The sequence below is a fragment of the Stegostoma tigrinum genome, chromosome 34 (assembly GCF_030684315.1).
Source record: "Stegostoma tigrinum isolate sSteTig4 chromosome 34, sSteTig4.hap1, whole genome shotgun sequence".
Classification (NCBI taxonomy): domain Eukaryota; kingdom Metazoa; phylum Chordata; class Chondrichthyes; order Orectolobiformes; family Stegostomatidae; genus Stegostoma; species Stegostoma tigrinum.
Genome location: NC_081387.1, coordinates 18153499 through 18169167, shown reverse-complemented (window position 1 = coordinate 18169167; position 15669 = coordinate 18153499). Strand labels below are relative to the sequence as shown.

At 43.1% G+C, this 15669-nt stretch overlaps 1 protein-coding gene across 1 annotated transcript in view; it reads right to left on the bottom strand.

Annotated features, from left to right (window-relative positions):
• Positions 1-568: 568 nt before the first annotated feature.
• LOC125446660 (uncharacterized) overlaps positions 569-15669 on the bottom strand; it is a 47741-nt gene continuing 32640 nt past the window's right edge. Inside the window, exons 13-16 of the mRNA XM_048520400.2 lie at positions 11233-11463; positions 8695-8717; positions 7809-7924; positions 569-3670 (exon numbers count right to left, since the gene is read on the bottom strand). Coding sequence (XP_048376357.2) covers positions 3144-3670; positions 7809-7924; positions 8695-8717; positions 11233-11463 — 897 coding nt within the window. The 3' untranslated portion in view covers positions 569-3143. The remainder of the gene's footprint in view (positions 3671-7808; positions 7925-8694; positions 8718-11232; positions 11464-15669) is intronic.

Below are 15669 nucleotides of genomic sequence, written 5' to 3'. Positions count from 1 at the left end.
AGGACAGCATGGAAGGAATGGCTAGTAAGTTTGGGGATGACCACAGATTGGTGGTATACTGAACAGTGAAGAAAATTGTCTAAGATTACAAAAGAATCTGGATCTTTTTCAGTCAATGGGCTGAAGAATGGCAGATGGAGTTTAATTTGAATAACTGTGAGGTATTCCATTTTGGTAAAACAAACAAGGACAGAACTTATACAATTAAGAGTAGGGCTTTGGATAGTGTTGTGGAACAGAGATCAAAGGGTTCAGGTGCATAATTCTTTGAAATTTGCAACATATGTAGATAAGCTAGTTAAGAATGCCAGGACGCATCTGAGAACTTAAAAGCAGTGTTAACCAGCGCACCAGTTTTAGCCATGCCAAATGTTTTGAAACCCTTCAAAGTCACCATCGGCACAAGCGATATCGAAGTTGGATCTATGTTGTTTCAGGAAGATGAGTGTGGAATTCAAATACCAGTTGTTTTTCAAAACAAAATTCAGTATCCACATGAAAAAAATCTTCAACCATTGAAAAAGTTATTGAGTTTACAATATTTTAATGTTTACATTGCAAACTGTGCATCAGAGGTGATTGTGTATACTGATCACAATCCTTTGACGTTTCTGGGAGGATTTAAGGACAAGAACACCAGATTATTTCATTGGAGTCTCTTGTTACAAGAATTTAATTTACAGATTGTACATGTTGTGGGCTGTGAAAATATTATCACAGATGCTTTCATATGAGTTTAAAAGAAAATGTTTATGTAAGATAGTAACGGTAGTGTTCAATGTTATATTTTAATTGAATTAATATAGAACGAGCAACTCGACATTAATGAGCTATGAATCTAACAATACATCGGAGTTAAGGTTATAAAATAGAAGAAAAAAAATGAAGCTATCGTTTCATAATGATGGTTCATTTTTTTCTTAAAGGGGGAGACGTCGCGAAGTTGCGTAGAGCATTTGTGGATTAGGAAACAGGAAGTTAGAATTTGGTGTTTGTAAAACGCTAAGGGGAAAAACATTGCCCCTTTAAAGATAATGTGCTTTTTCTGTGCTCAGAGATTTAAAACGGATGTCTGTGAGCAGCAGCTTGAAAGTTTGCAAGTACACAGTGAGCACCCAAATCGACACATAATGAATACAGGCACATGTTGTTGCTCACAGCTGTTTCCTTGTGATTATTATTTACATATTAAGAAAATAAAGCACTGGAGTTCTTATCAAGTACAGTAACCTGGTCAGTATTTTCTGCTAACCCGATTCCATCAGAATTTTGATATCTTGCCCAAGGATTGGGCAGTCTAACTATTTCTGTGTGTTTGTCCTTCTTGTATTTTGTCACATCATCTTCCCAATATTCACAAATTCTATTTATCTAAAATATGCACAAGTATTTCAATTGTTATGTAAAAATTCTGGCAATATCAATGCTAAGGATACATATATATTAATGGACTGAGAAACTGGAATGTGGAATATTTCTTTGAAGAGATTTTATCATGTTATTTCTTGGAAACAAGAGATGAAATTAGAAGTGTAAAATATCTGCAGTTCACTGGAAAATCAAGCAATTTTCAGGAAAAAAAATCCAATGCAAGTTTTTAAGAAGCAATAAGAGATGATTTTTAGCTTGATTATGGGACAAGCCAAAATAGAGAAGTCATGGATCTGTTTATTGCCCAGCAACAGCCTCTGGCTCAAAGTTTCTGCCTGTTTCTATAGACCCAAGGTGTGAGTTCTTAAAGAAACTGAGAGCAGAAAGAAGCTCTCTGACTCAACAAAGACAATCACTACAGCAAAACAACAAGTCTCTCGCTCGCTCGAAGTATTTGTGAAGCCTGATGAGGTTGTAACGCCACGGTTCCTAACTGTTTCCCATCAAAATCTGAAATCTGCTCCGAAAATCATCCGTCAGGGACTTGATTATCAGCAGTCTCCCCTGTCAGAGTCACAACAACATTTGAATCGGTGTGAAGAGCAGTGAGATTGAAGTCTAAGTACAAACAGACTTAAGTAAATGTTCCAATGATCTCACAACTGTTTGTCCATTAGTTATTAAAGAAAATGTAACTTGTTTTATTTACCGTATGACATTTGTTCTTAAGATGTAGGTGTCACTAGCTGGGCCAGTATTTATTGTCTGTCCCCAGTTGGCCTTGAGAAGTGGTAGTGAGCTGCTTTCATGAACTGATACAGTCCATGTCCTGTAAGTAGACCTGCCAATGCTCTTGGGGAGGGAATTCTACAATTTCAACCAGCGACATTGGAGAAATTGAGATATATTTTCAAGACAGAATAGCGAGGGGCTTGGAAGGGAACTTGCAGGTGGTAGCATTCCTATATATCTGCTGCCCTGGTTCTTCTGGTTAGACGTAGTCGTGGGTTTGGAAGGTGCTAATTGAGAATCGTTGGTGAATTTCTGCAGTGCATCTTGTAGACAATAGCAGAAGTGTGTACTGAGCATCACTGGTAAAGGGAGTAGACACGGAAGATAATGTTTGGGGCACCAATTAAAATCATGTCTGGCCTCCCTACGATCTTGATGACTATAATTTTATTTATGCTTTTTGAAGGCAGAAATATTAAATGCATTACAACTTTCAAGTTCACCACACTTCACAGTAAATGTGATACTTTCAGGAAACTGGACTATTCAATTCCAAAGACAGTCATTGATTTCCGAACATGGTAAAAACTTTCTGTTCAGACTGACATGAGAAGGTCGAGATCTATTAACAGTTCATTGGCCAAACCTGTAGCTTTTCAGAAGCATTTTGAAGGCAGAAAGTTGAGTGAGACTATAAAATGGACCTCGAGAGGTTTAGCTCAAAACATCTGAAGGAATAGTGGAGTACATTTCTATTCCTGTAAATAGAAAATTATCAATTCTCATGACTACTATCCCTGTTTTGCCTTTAATGAAATATTCTTTTAAATTGGACTGTTAATGAGACTTAAGACACATGACATTGAGTAAACCTGATGGTAACATCTTTTCAAAGCTGAGATTGAAAGATTTTTAATCAGTGAGGGAATGGGGAAAGGCAGGAAGGTGAAGTTTGAGAATGATGAAATTGGCCATGATTTCATTGAATGATAGAGACTCAATGGGCTGGGTGGCATATGCTTACACCTAAATTTTATGTTTTATATCTGCAAGTGGATGAGTTTCAACGAGTCAAGTGCACAGCCTGTTAGGAGGAAGGGGTGGACTTTCTCAGTGAATTTATCAGTGAAGGTGTGGAGATGAGAAAGACTTGCTGCATCATACAGCGACACCTGGCCTGCTTCATAGTCGAGGTAGACCCCCAGCGTCCGGGGTCTGGTCTGGATGGGGAGGGCAGTCCGAGGAGTGGTCAGGATTGTGTACTCGTCCTTCAGCCGCCACAAGGCCCAGACCCCAGCACCCGGTTCTGGCGAGAAATCCTTCTTGCGTGGTACAGACTCCTTCGCCAGCCCCACTGCCCAGGTGCTGTTATTGCCCACCTTTACTTCCCAGTAGTGCTGACCCGCTTTGAAACCCTCACGTGCCAGCACGCTGTGCCAGTTCATGAACCTTGCCGCCTTGTCAGGGACCTGCTGCTTGCTTTCGCTGAACTTCAGGCTGGTCTGCTGGTCTGACACCACTAGCCGGGGGTGTGCTGTGTTCGGGTCCAGATTCAGAGCAGCTGGAACTGAAGGAAAGACAATATCAAGGGTTATGGGGATAAGGCAGGAACAGGATACTGATTGTGGATGATCAGCCATGATCATAATGAATGGTGGTGCTGGCTCGAAGGGCCGAATGACCTACCCCAGCACCTATTGTCTATTGTCTATAATATCAGCACACTGCTTTCAGCGGTCCTCTTGTAGCACAATAGTAATGTCCCTAATTCCCAGGCCGGGAGGCCTGGGTTCAAATCACTCGTGTTCAAGAGGTGTGTAACAACAGCTCTGAACAGGTTGACTGGAAGAATAATTAAAATTTCAAAAAGAACACACTTATGGCACAATATAGCTTTCCCTTTCCCTGGACTGGAAGGCCTAGTTTCAAATCCCACCTGCTCCAGAGGTGTGTAGTAACAGCTCTGAACAGGTTGACTGGAGAAAACAAGAAAAGGTTAAATCAATAAACGAAGCCATTTGCTGCACTTAACCTTCCATAGACCAAATTCTCTCATCAGAAAGACGGAGTGGACCAAAACCAGCCCAGCTCGTCCCCGCCTCCCTAACCTGTTCTTCCTCTCACCTATCCACTCCTCCTACCTCAAGCCGCACCTCAAATTCCTACCTACTAACCTCCTCTGCCTCCTTGACCTGTCCGTCCTCCGTGAACTGACCTATCCCCTCCTTAACTCCCCACCTATCTTCTCCTCTATCCATCTTCGGTCTGCCTCCCGCCTCTCCCTATTTATTTCAGAACCCTCTCCCCATCCCCCTCTCTGATGAAGGGTCTAGGCCCGAAACATCAGCTTTTGTGCTCCCAAGATGCTGCTTGGCCTGCTGTGTTCGTCCAGCCCCACACTTTGTTATCAGGGGACAGAAGCCAACATACGAACACTAATGAATATCAAATGCAGTGCATCGCTTGTGATTTCTGACACCTGAACTGAATTACTCTGGTAAGTCAATCGTCCCTGACTTTCATTCTAACATAAAACTTTTCTGCGCGCTTCTTTCCCTGTTCTACACTGGGAATGAGGGAGGAAACTGCCGTCCTCACCTCGTCTGGCCTACACGTGACTTCGCACCCAGAGCAAAGTGGCTGACTCTTAGCTGCCCTCTGGGTAGCTAAGGACAATGTAAAAAATGCCGGCCCAGCCACATGCCCACATCCCATGAATGAATAATAAAAACAAAATGTAGCCAGATTAAGGGAGATGGTATCATAATGATAGTGTCACTGAGCACAAAATGTAGAGACCTGGCTAATTCCATGATTGCAGTTGGTGAAATTTAATTTGAAAGGTAATCACCAGTGATGCTGACCAGAACAAGTGTCATTGACATATGTTCATTCATGCCCTTTAAGGGAACAGGCATAGTTTTATGGCCTTAACTAGCCTTCATACGAATTGGGAGATTGAGTAGGCCATTCAGCCTGTTCTATCATTTAATAATATCACCATCAACCTGACTGTGGCTATAAAACTTGCCAGCTGATAAACTCTAACTCCCTTGCAGCACCAGACCCACGGCAATGTAACGGACTCTTGAACCTATCCTCTGAAATAAACGTGCAAGAGCAGTCCATTCAAGGAGCAATCAGGGACAATCAAAAAAATGTTGCCGGCTTTGCCAGGGATATCCGTATATTCCACCCCACCCCACCCCACGCCCGCCACAAAAGAATGAAAATGAAAGGAATGTCATCACCCCGCAACATCGCAGTTACACTGAATCACATCTGTTTGGATGGGTCTTGAACTCTGTATACTGGTCAAATTACTCACAATGAAGATTAAAATTAAACAGTAAATAAATCCAGTGTATTGTCTATTCTGGGCTTAAGTTAACATTACTGCTGTTTCTCCCTGTACACAGGAGTTGTAGCATGCTACATGCTTTGGCATTTATTGGCATTACTTAAAGCAAAGATGAGATACAAATAGCTGGTCAGTCTCTAGTCTGTGACTTAAATATAGAACCAATAGAAATGCAGCTAAATTAAAAAGAATAGTTTTGCATATAGCCAAGTCTTCCCTTTAAACAAAAAGTCTATGAGGTCTGAGATACACTGTCAAAGATTGTGAACACAATCATGGAATCTAACAGAATAGATGACCATTCGGCCCATCGTGTTTATGCTAGCTCTTTGAAAGCATTTTCCGATTGGTAAATTCCTCTGCTGCCCTTTCCCATAGCCTGGTGATTGGAATTCTAGAGGTCTACTACACAGAAAAAGACTCATCAGTCCATTGTGTCTGATCAAATGCAGGAAGCTAACAAATCTAACCCCATTTTCTACCACTTGGCCTATAGCTCCTTATGCCTTTGCATGGCAAGTGCACATCCAAATTGTTACACGAGTGTTTCTGCCTTTACAAACCTTACAGGCAGCGAGTACCTGACTCCCACCACCCTCTGCGTGAAAATGTTTTACATCATATCCCCCCAAAACCTCCCCACTCTTCCCTTAAATCTAAGCCCTCTGGTCACTGATTTCCCTCACCAAGGAGAAAAATTCCTCCCTGCGTGCCCCAAGTCAATTTTACACATCTAAATCAAGCTCAGTCTCCATCTCCTCTGCTTCAAGGAAACAACCCCAGTCTGTAAATCTCTCCCCTTTATTTGCCTGTCCAATCTATCCGAGAGTCAAATTGAAACTGCATCTCTCATCCAGGCCTGCAACACCGAGCAGATCGGAATGACTCCCAATTAAAAATAATTCTCCTCTGGCACCCTGCAGAACTCCCTGAAATCGCAATCTGCTGGTTGCCCCTCCCATGAAGTTTATTCATCCTGCCAAACCTCTTCACAAGTTTGGACACGTTCATTTGAATTTCCCTTTCTCCATTCCCGAGGAAATTACCAACCTGAGATCGCAGTCCCTCATCGCTCCACATAATCCAAAATGCAAAGAAACTATATACTGGTACGTAAGGTCAAACCATGGAGTTGTACTCTGGAGAAGACGGCATTCAGCATATCATGTGTATTCTCTCAAAAATAGACGATTGCCTACACTGGTCCTACTTTCTTGCATTAGATCCACAGTCTTCAATGTTGTGACACTTCGAAGCACTTATTGAAGTACTTTCTAAAAGTGGTGAGATTTATATATTAAGGTTTGAATCCTGGCATTTCAACATTAAGACTCTGACTATGATATGGACCAGGCTCACATTTCAGAATAAATTGTTTGAGGGCTTCATGGTGTTCTTACACTGCCATCACCTGAAGGGAAGTATCATTACAACTTGATTATGCGAGAGGACGTTTTCATTCATGAAGATGGAGTCCTAGGGCCAGACAGCTGCTCTCTCATTAAAGAGAGAAAGACAAATAACTGACAGTCAGTTTAACTCGAGAGTCAGCATGCCTCAAGAGGGGCGAGGTTGATTAGTTGTGGGAAGACAGACAGATAGCATTTCACCCAGGTCAACTGAGTCCTGCTTTCACTCCATTTTCGGAGCACACCACTGAATACATCCTTTTGGAAATGAGTTGTTTCAGTCAACAAAGTGACAATTTTACAGCAAAACAAGAACACTGCACTATGCTTTTTATATTTGCTCATGGGACGTGGGTATCACTGTCTGGGCTAGCATTTATTGCCCATCCTTAATCCCAGTTAAGAGTCACCTATTAAGAGTTAACCACATTGCTGTAGGTCTGGAGTCACATATAGGTCTGACCAGGTGAGGATGGCAGACTTCCCTTCAGAAAGGACAATAGTGAACCAGATAGGTCTTTATAACAGTCAACTGTGGATAGCTAAAAACATTAGCCTAGTGTTTTTTTTATTGAATTCAAATGTTACCATCTGGCATGGTGGGATTCAAACCCATGTCCTGAGAATGACCTAACCGCTCTAATCTGTCTTTCCAGGACTTGGTCCATTGTCTCGAATGCCTTGACATCGCACTTGCAAATCTAAATACTTCTTCAATATTTTGAAGTTTTCTGCCTCGAATTTACAGGCAATGAGATCCAGATTCCTACCAACTTCTGGGTAAAATTGTTTTCTTCACTTCCCTTAAATCCCACCCTGCAGTCACTGATCCCTCTACCGGGGAAAAAGTTCCTTCCTGAGGTTCCAGATTATTAGCAAAGTGATATTACCATCTGCCACCATAACCATTCCCACTCCAAGCAAAACGACCTTACCTGGATTAATCAGCTTCAAGATCTGCTTCCAAGCGAAGTACTGCAGAGGACCTGAAAATTCACCAAGGCCAAGATCAGTGGACACTTTTGTGGGCGTCTTAAACTGCAGCACAGGCCTGGGCAAAGTTTACAAACAAGAACAAAACTAAGCATTAAGTCTGGAGATGATAATCCCCAAAATGGGAAGCAAAAATGTCACCCACAGATAAAAAGTAAAACGACACTTATGCTGATTCCTTTTCTCAGACACTTGGTGATGTTGCTCAGAAATGTGCACAACACTCTCAGGTGGGCACTCTGGTTACAGTGCAAAATACTGTCATCAGGGGAGGATGGAGATCAAATCTTCCACTTATATGATGCCCTTTGCAACTTCAGGGCATCTTAAAGTGTTCCACATCCTATTAAGTACTTGTGGCTATGTTCCTAACCAACCTTTTCAGAAACTTTATGACACTGTTCGAGGGCAGGCAGGATTTGAACCTCCTCGTTCAGATGCAGGGACACTGGCACTATGCCACAAGCACTCACACGAAGAGCACATGCACTGCTGCAGTGTTTGGCATGCCAAAGTCTGTAAGTAAAAGTCAGAACAAACCAAGATGCTCAGATACACTATACTTGGCACATCCTATCAATATTAACAGGAGGATCTTCAGCTGGCTTGTGACAAAGCTGAGGTTCAGTTCCTGTACTGGGTGAGGTTACCATGATGCATTGGTGACCTTCAACTTAAACGATCATCAGCGATTTCTCTCTTTAAATGAGAGGGCAGCCCTATTGGGCTGCAGCAACGTTACTTTTATTAATAATGGGATACCACTAGAGAAGGGGGTATTTGGACGTACAAGTGTTATCCGAATGTGTTGAAGAAAAGAACACATACCTGTCGAGAACAGAAATAATGCCCTAAAAAAAAAAGGGCAGAAGGTTAATCACAGACTTTTCAAGAGGGACAGAAAAAACATCTTCAGCAATCAGTTCTGTTACTGTCCTTAAACTAAGAATTAATTAGTCTAGATAAAAAAGTAACTTCTTATTGACATCAGATCAGGTTGATGCATGTGAGTGGTTTCCATTGAACTCTGAATCCATTCTGTCTCTGCACACATCATATGAATTCAGCTATTACTGGTCACAATCACACCCCAGACGTGAGCATTAAATGCTGCCCTAGCCAGTGACAGTCAAATATGGTGAATGACTATTTTAAGCAAATAAAAAGCAGGATAAATTCTGCAGCTCGCATTTCTGCTATAGGATCTTCAGTTTTCTTATCTGACATATTTCAGACCGAAATATTGTCTGAAACAACTGGTTACACCTTGACAGATCTATGTGCCAGAGTCACTGGCCAGGCCAGCATTCATTGCTTACCCTAGAGAAGATGGTGGTAAGCCTCCTTCTTAAACCTCTGCAGCCCTGTAGCATAGGTACTTTCTCACAGCTCTGAGAGTATGAGCCCTACATTTCAACAGCGAGGGCAGAACAATCTGTTCTATTTCAGGATGATTAATGACTGGGAAGGAACATGCACATGCGGCTCTGCCTAAATATGCTTCACTTCTTGCTTGTGGAGGCCATGAGTTTGGAAGGTGCTGTCCAAGAAACCTTGGCATGTTGCTGCAGTGCATTTTGCAGATGGTTGGTGGTGGAGGGAGTGGGTGTGGTCCCAAACAAGCGGGCTGCTTTGTCCTGGATGGTGTGGAGCTTTCTGAATGTTGTCAGAGCTGCAGCCATCCAGGCCAGTGGGAAGTATCCTATCACACTCCTGACTGGAGTCAATGAAATATGGGGAGTCACAAGGTGAGTTATTCGCTGCAACATTCCTTGCCTCTGACCAGCTCTGGTAGACTGTATTCACAGATATTTTTAATCAATCAATCTGTTCAGACATGTTATTACACACCACTGCAGCAGGTGGGAATTGTACCTGCTGGTCCACATTTATGGATACTGCCAGTAAACCACAAGCAACTTTGCCACAGTAGTGTATACAGTGGTCAGGTTCAGTTTCTGGCCAATGGTAACCCTCAGGGTTCAAGGTGCAGGATTGAACAAGGCATTACCTTTGAATGTTGGAATATTGCTAGATTCCCTTTAGTTGAAGATCATCAATATCTTGACAAATCATGGTATGATTGTTACTTGCCGACAACCAGCATATTTTCTAACCACCATATATTTGCTGCTCATGGTTGTGACTGCTCCAGTGTCTGAGGAGTTACGAATGGTGCTAAAGACCCCCATTTCTGATCTTAAGATGGAAAAGGCTGAAGGGAGTTGGTCAGATGTAAGACTATGAGATAATTTGGAGGGGTTTTGATAGCGCAAGTGGAAGCGAAACAATTTCCAGTGTAGTGCACAGGTGATGAGAGGACACAGATGAGAGACGTTTTGAAAGAAGCCATTGTTCGGATTTGCAACGTGGGGTGGTTTTGATTTCATTCCCCACCTTGGTCTTTAATGGAGGGGGAAACTGGAGGGATTCCAATCCATATGAATGGATGAACTTAAAGTTAGGCAGAACCTGATCCTAACCCATTCAAACTTACTCACTTACACTCACAGTGATAAAATCAACCAACATGTTACAGCAATCGATCTTCTCACTGATTGACTGATATGAGAAACTGCTTACTTTTTTTTTAAGGAACAGCTGATGACTTGCCAGGCAGCAAAGGCAACATATGAGGAGAGACTGGATTAGCTAGGACTACATTCACTGGAGAGTAGAAGAATGGGACCCGGATAGAAACCTATACAATTTTAATGGCACCAGGTGCGACAAACACAGGAAGAATGTTCCCAAGGACCAGGCAGGCCAGCATCAGGGGATCATGGTCTAAGGGTATGGGGTAGGCCATTGATGACTGAAGTGAGGAAAAATGTCTTCACCCAGAGAGAGGTGAGCCTGTGGAACTCTCTGCCACAGAAAGCATTTGAGGGCAAAAAATTCAATATTTTCAAGGAGAAGCTGGATATGATTCATAGAATCCCTACACTGCAGTGGCAAGCCATTCAGCCCAACTGGTCCACATCAACCCTCTGAAGAGCATCCCAGTTAGACCCACCATCTACCCTGTCCATGTAAACCCACATTTCCCATGGCTAATCCAGCTAACCTGCATAACTTTGGACAGTGCAAGGAAACTGCAGCACCTGGATGAAAGTTACACAGAAAGGGGAAGAGTTTAATCACCTCGACACAACAGTCACCCAAAACTGGAATCAAAGGACCCTGGCACTGTGATGCAGCAGTGCTAACCACTGAGCCAAAGTGCCGCCCGTTAGAGTGTGGGGGGAGAAAGCGGGAAGCGAGTGGGATGATCAGCCAAGGTAATTTTAAATGGCGGAGCAGGCTTGAAGGGCCAAACGGCCGAGTCCTTGTTCCTATTTTGTTACATTTTTTGTGTGTTATTACCTTCAGGAATTCAGTCTCATGTAGAGTCAGCCTCTTCTGTATTTCTGCCACTGTCTGTTCCATGGCGATGCGCTGTTCAGAGATTTTGTCCAGGTTTTGTTCCAGTTTCTGCAGTGTAGCCTTCTCCTTTTGCTGCAGCTTTGTTCGAAGGCTCTGTTCCTGCTGATGCAGAAACTGGTGCAGCTGGTCGAATTTAGCCGCAATACTGTTCTGCAGACTACCAGCCTGCAGCTGTTGAAATAAGCGACAGTCCAAATTCACAAAACACTTCTAGCAAAGGCCATCTACATGTGTCACTACCGCACGACACCTATTGCCAAGTCAGTTGGGACGATATGAAGGCTGGGGTTCCAGATATTCGGGTCTAATTCCACAGCATAATGTAAGGTCTCTCGAAGTTAGTATCACTAGGTCTGAGGGCAGCCTTGAAGCTAAGAATGTCTCCAAGACAGTTTTAATTCCTTACATTTCATTTTGAAGCCACTCAGCCTATCTCCTGCAGCAGTTAGGACAGTGGGCCCTGCTGCATATGCTTTAGAAAGAGAAACCCTCCACATAACCCTCTGGAATGCCAGAGCCCGTTTCTCTAAAGGCTTGCCACGTCTCCCGGCTTTTTCAGTCCCCACTGAGGGGACACGTCAATTTTCCAGCCCTCATTTGGACACAAAGAACAGTACAGCACCAGAAAAAAAGCCCTTTGGCTCACCAAGCCTGCTCCGACACATTATGCCTTTCCAAACTATAATCCATCTGCCACTATGCATCTGTATCCCTCTATTCCCTACCTATTCATGTATCTGTCAAGATGCCCTTAAACATTAATGTTGTATCTGCCTCCACCAGCACATTCCAGGCACTTAGCACTCACCATGTAAAAAAGCTTGCCGCTCACATCTCCCTCAAACTTAGCTCCTTTTACCCTAAGCCTACGTCCCCTAGTAATTGACATTCCTACCCTGGGAAAAAGACTCTGACTATCCATGCCACTCATTATTTTGAAAACTTCTATCAGGTCATCCCTCAGCCCTCAACGTTCAGATGCAAACAAACCATGTTTGTACAATCTCTCCTCACACTTAATACACTCCAACCAGGTGGCAGTCTGGTAAACCATTTCTGTACCCTCTCCAAAGCCTTCATGTCCCTCTGGTATTGTGGCGCCACAACTGTACACAATATTCCAAAGGTGGCTGAACTGAAGTTCTACACATTTGCAACATGACTTGGCAACGTTTCTACTCTATGTCCCGACCGATAAAGGAGAGCATGCCACATGTCTTCCTGACCACTTATCCCATTTGTATTGTCACTTTCAGGGGAATGTGGGCCAGTTCACCTAGATCTCTCAGTATACGAATGCTTCTACGGGTTCTGTCATTTACAGTATACTTCCTTCCTGAATTAAACTTTCCAAAATGCATTGTCTTGCATTCCTCTGGATTAAGTTGCATCTGCCATTTCTCCAGCCAATTTCTATCCTGCTTTATCCTCCGGCAATCCTCCTCACTATCTTTGTGTTGTCTACAAACTTACTAATTACCTACACCATCCTCCAAATCTTTTTTATACATTACAAACAACAGGGCTCCCAACACTAATCCTCTGGAATACCAATGGTCACAGATCTTCGGTCAGAAATACACCTTTCCACTGCGGCTCTGTTTTCCATAACCAAGCCAGTTCAATGTGGATCCCATGTGACTTCACTTTTCGTATTAGCTATTCACCCTATACATGCACCTCTTGATTTTGTCAATTGCCTTAAGGTCACCCCTCAGCCTCTGACACTCCAGGGGAGAAAAGCCCCAGCCTACTCAGTCTCTATCCATAGCTCAAACCTTCCAGTCCTGGGAACACCCTTGTAAATCTTTTCTGCACCCTCCCAAGTTTAACACCAAAGTTCCCCAGGGCCCACCATTAACTGTACAAGTCCTGCCCTGATTTGCCTTACCAAGATGCAACACCTCACATTGATCTGAATTAAACTCCATCTGGCGTCCTCGGCCCAGTGGGCCATCTGATCAAGGTGCTGTTTCTTCACCATGCACTGTACCACATACTTCGGTGTCATCTGCAAGCTTACTTACTATTCCTCCTATGTTCACAGCCAAATCATTCATATAAATGACAAGAAGCAGTGGACCAGCACTAGTCCTTGCTGCACACCACTGGTCACAGGCTTCCAGTCCAAAAAACACAAAAGTCTACCCTCTGTCTCCTACCTTCAAGCCAACTGGCCAGCTCCTCCTGAATACCACCTGATGTAACCTTACTAACCAGTCTACTACTCAGAATTTTGTTGGACACTTTGCTGAAGTCCATACAGTAAACATCTACCACTCTGCCTTCAAATTTTCATTGTTATCTTTTCAAAAAACTCAATCAAGTGAGTGAGAACGATTTCACACGCACAAAGCCATGCTGACTACTCCTAATCAGTCCTTGCTTTTCCAAATGCATGTAATTCCTAACCTGCAGAAACCCCTCCAACAGCTTACGCACCACTGACATAAGGCTCACCAGTCTGTAGTTCCCAGGCTTTTCCATCCAGCCTTTCTCGAATAATGGCACCACATTAGCCAATCTCCAGCCATCCAGCAACTCATCCATGGCTATTGATGATACAAGTAACTCAAAAAGAAGCCCAGCAATTTCTTCCCTGCTCCCAACAAAGTTCTGGGAAGCACCTGATCAGGTCCCAGGGATTCTACCTTTATGTATTTAAGAGCTCCAGTACCTCCTCTTTTGCAATATGAATTCTTTTCAAGATATTAATATTTATTTCCCACAGTTCCCTAGCTTTCAAATCCTTCTCGATATTAAATACTGACAAAATATTTGTTTAGTATTTCACCTTTCTACTGTGGGTCCACACATCGATGGCCTTGCTGATCTTTAAGACGCCTTACTCTCGAACCCTTAATATATTTATAGAATCTCTTCGGATTCTCCTTAAGCCTATTTGCCAAAGCCATCTCATGTCCCCTTCTTGCACAGCTTCCCCCCCCCCCCCACCGATTTCTTAAGTATATTCCGACTGTCCTTATACTCTTCTAGGGATTCACTCAATCCCAGTTGTCTATACCCATTATATACGCCATTCTTTTTCTTCAAAAGAGTCTTAATTTCTCCAGACACCAGCAGTCCCTATACCTCTCAGCTATACCCTTCACACTAGTTGGAAACTGTTTCTGGACTTTTGTTATCTCATTCTCAAAGGCCTCACACTTCCCAACCATTCCTTTACCTGTGAATAGCCTCCCCCAAATTAACTGTTAAATAATAATAGTCAAAATTGGCCTTACGCCAGTTTAAACTTTAACTTCTATCCTTTTCCATAACTATTTTAAAGCCAGCACAAATATGATCACCTGCCTCAAAGTGCTCACCCACTGACACCTCAGTCACTTGCCCTGTCTTACTTCCCAACAGAAGGTCACGTATAGCTCCTTCTCTAGTAGGTACACTCACATACTAATTCGGAAAATTTTCTTGTACACAGTCAACAAATTCCTCCCTATCCAAGGCTTAACACTATGATAGTCTCAGTCCATGTTTGGAAAGTTAAAATCCCCTACCATTTCAGCCCTATTATTATTACAGATAATTGAGACCTTCTGACATATTTGCTTCAGTTTTCCCACTGATTATCCCTTTCTTATTTTTAAGGTCCACCCATGTAATATCACTGGGCGGTCTTGCAGGAACATCCTCCCTAAGTACAGCCGTAGAGTTCTCCCTAAGAAAAACTACCACTCCCCCCTCTGTTCTTGCCCCACTTTCTACCTTGCAATAGCATCTCTAACTCAGAACATTAAGCTACCGGTCCCGATTCTTCCAAAAACTCGAGTTTGAGAGACATGACCTCGTCTGTACAAAGTCACACTTCCTGTCACTAATAAGCCCATATTTTTCCAGGTGGGAGGGGTTAGGGAACGATGGCACAAAGTGTCACTGGCTGAAAGTACACTGGGAAGTGCAACAGGTAAGAACTGAAAGAACGAAGGTACTTCAGAGAGTCAGAGGAAGAGCACAGATTACACAGTGTGAGCAACTGTGGAAATTCCAGTGTGTTCATTTCTGTTCATGGCCACCCAAAGGACCCAAATGTTACAAAGAAGATGTTGTTGAACCTGGAGCTGATGCAGGCCAATGAGGGCTGGAATGACAATGTGGTGGGATACAGGCAGAGGAATTAGCCTGCGAGAATCCAGGATACTGGCAGGATGTCCCCACAAACCACCCTAGAAGTGAAATCTAGAACCAGGGCTTACGTGTTTGAAATTCTCTTCCCCAACCAAAAGTGAGAAAGGGGTACTGAATATATTTCAGGCTGAGTTAGGCTGCTTTTTAATTGACTGCTCTGCTGTCCTATGTTCTTCCATTAACTTGGGGTGGAGATCAAATCAAAGCAAAGTCCCATCACCCACTCGTAAC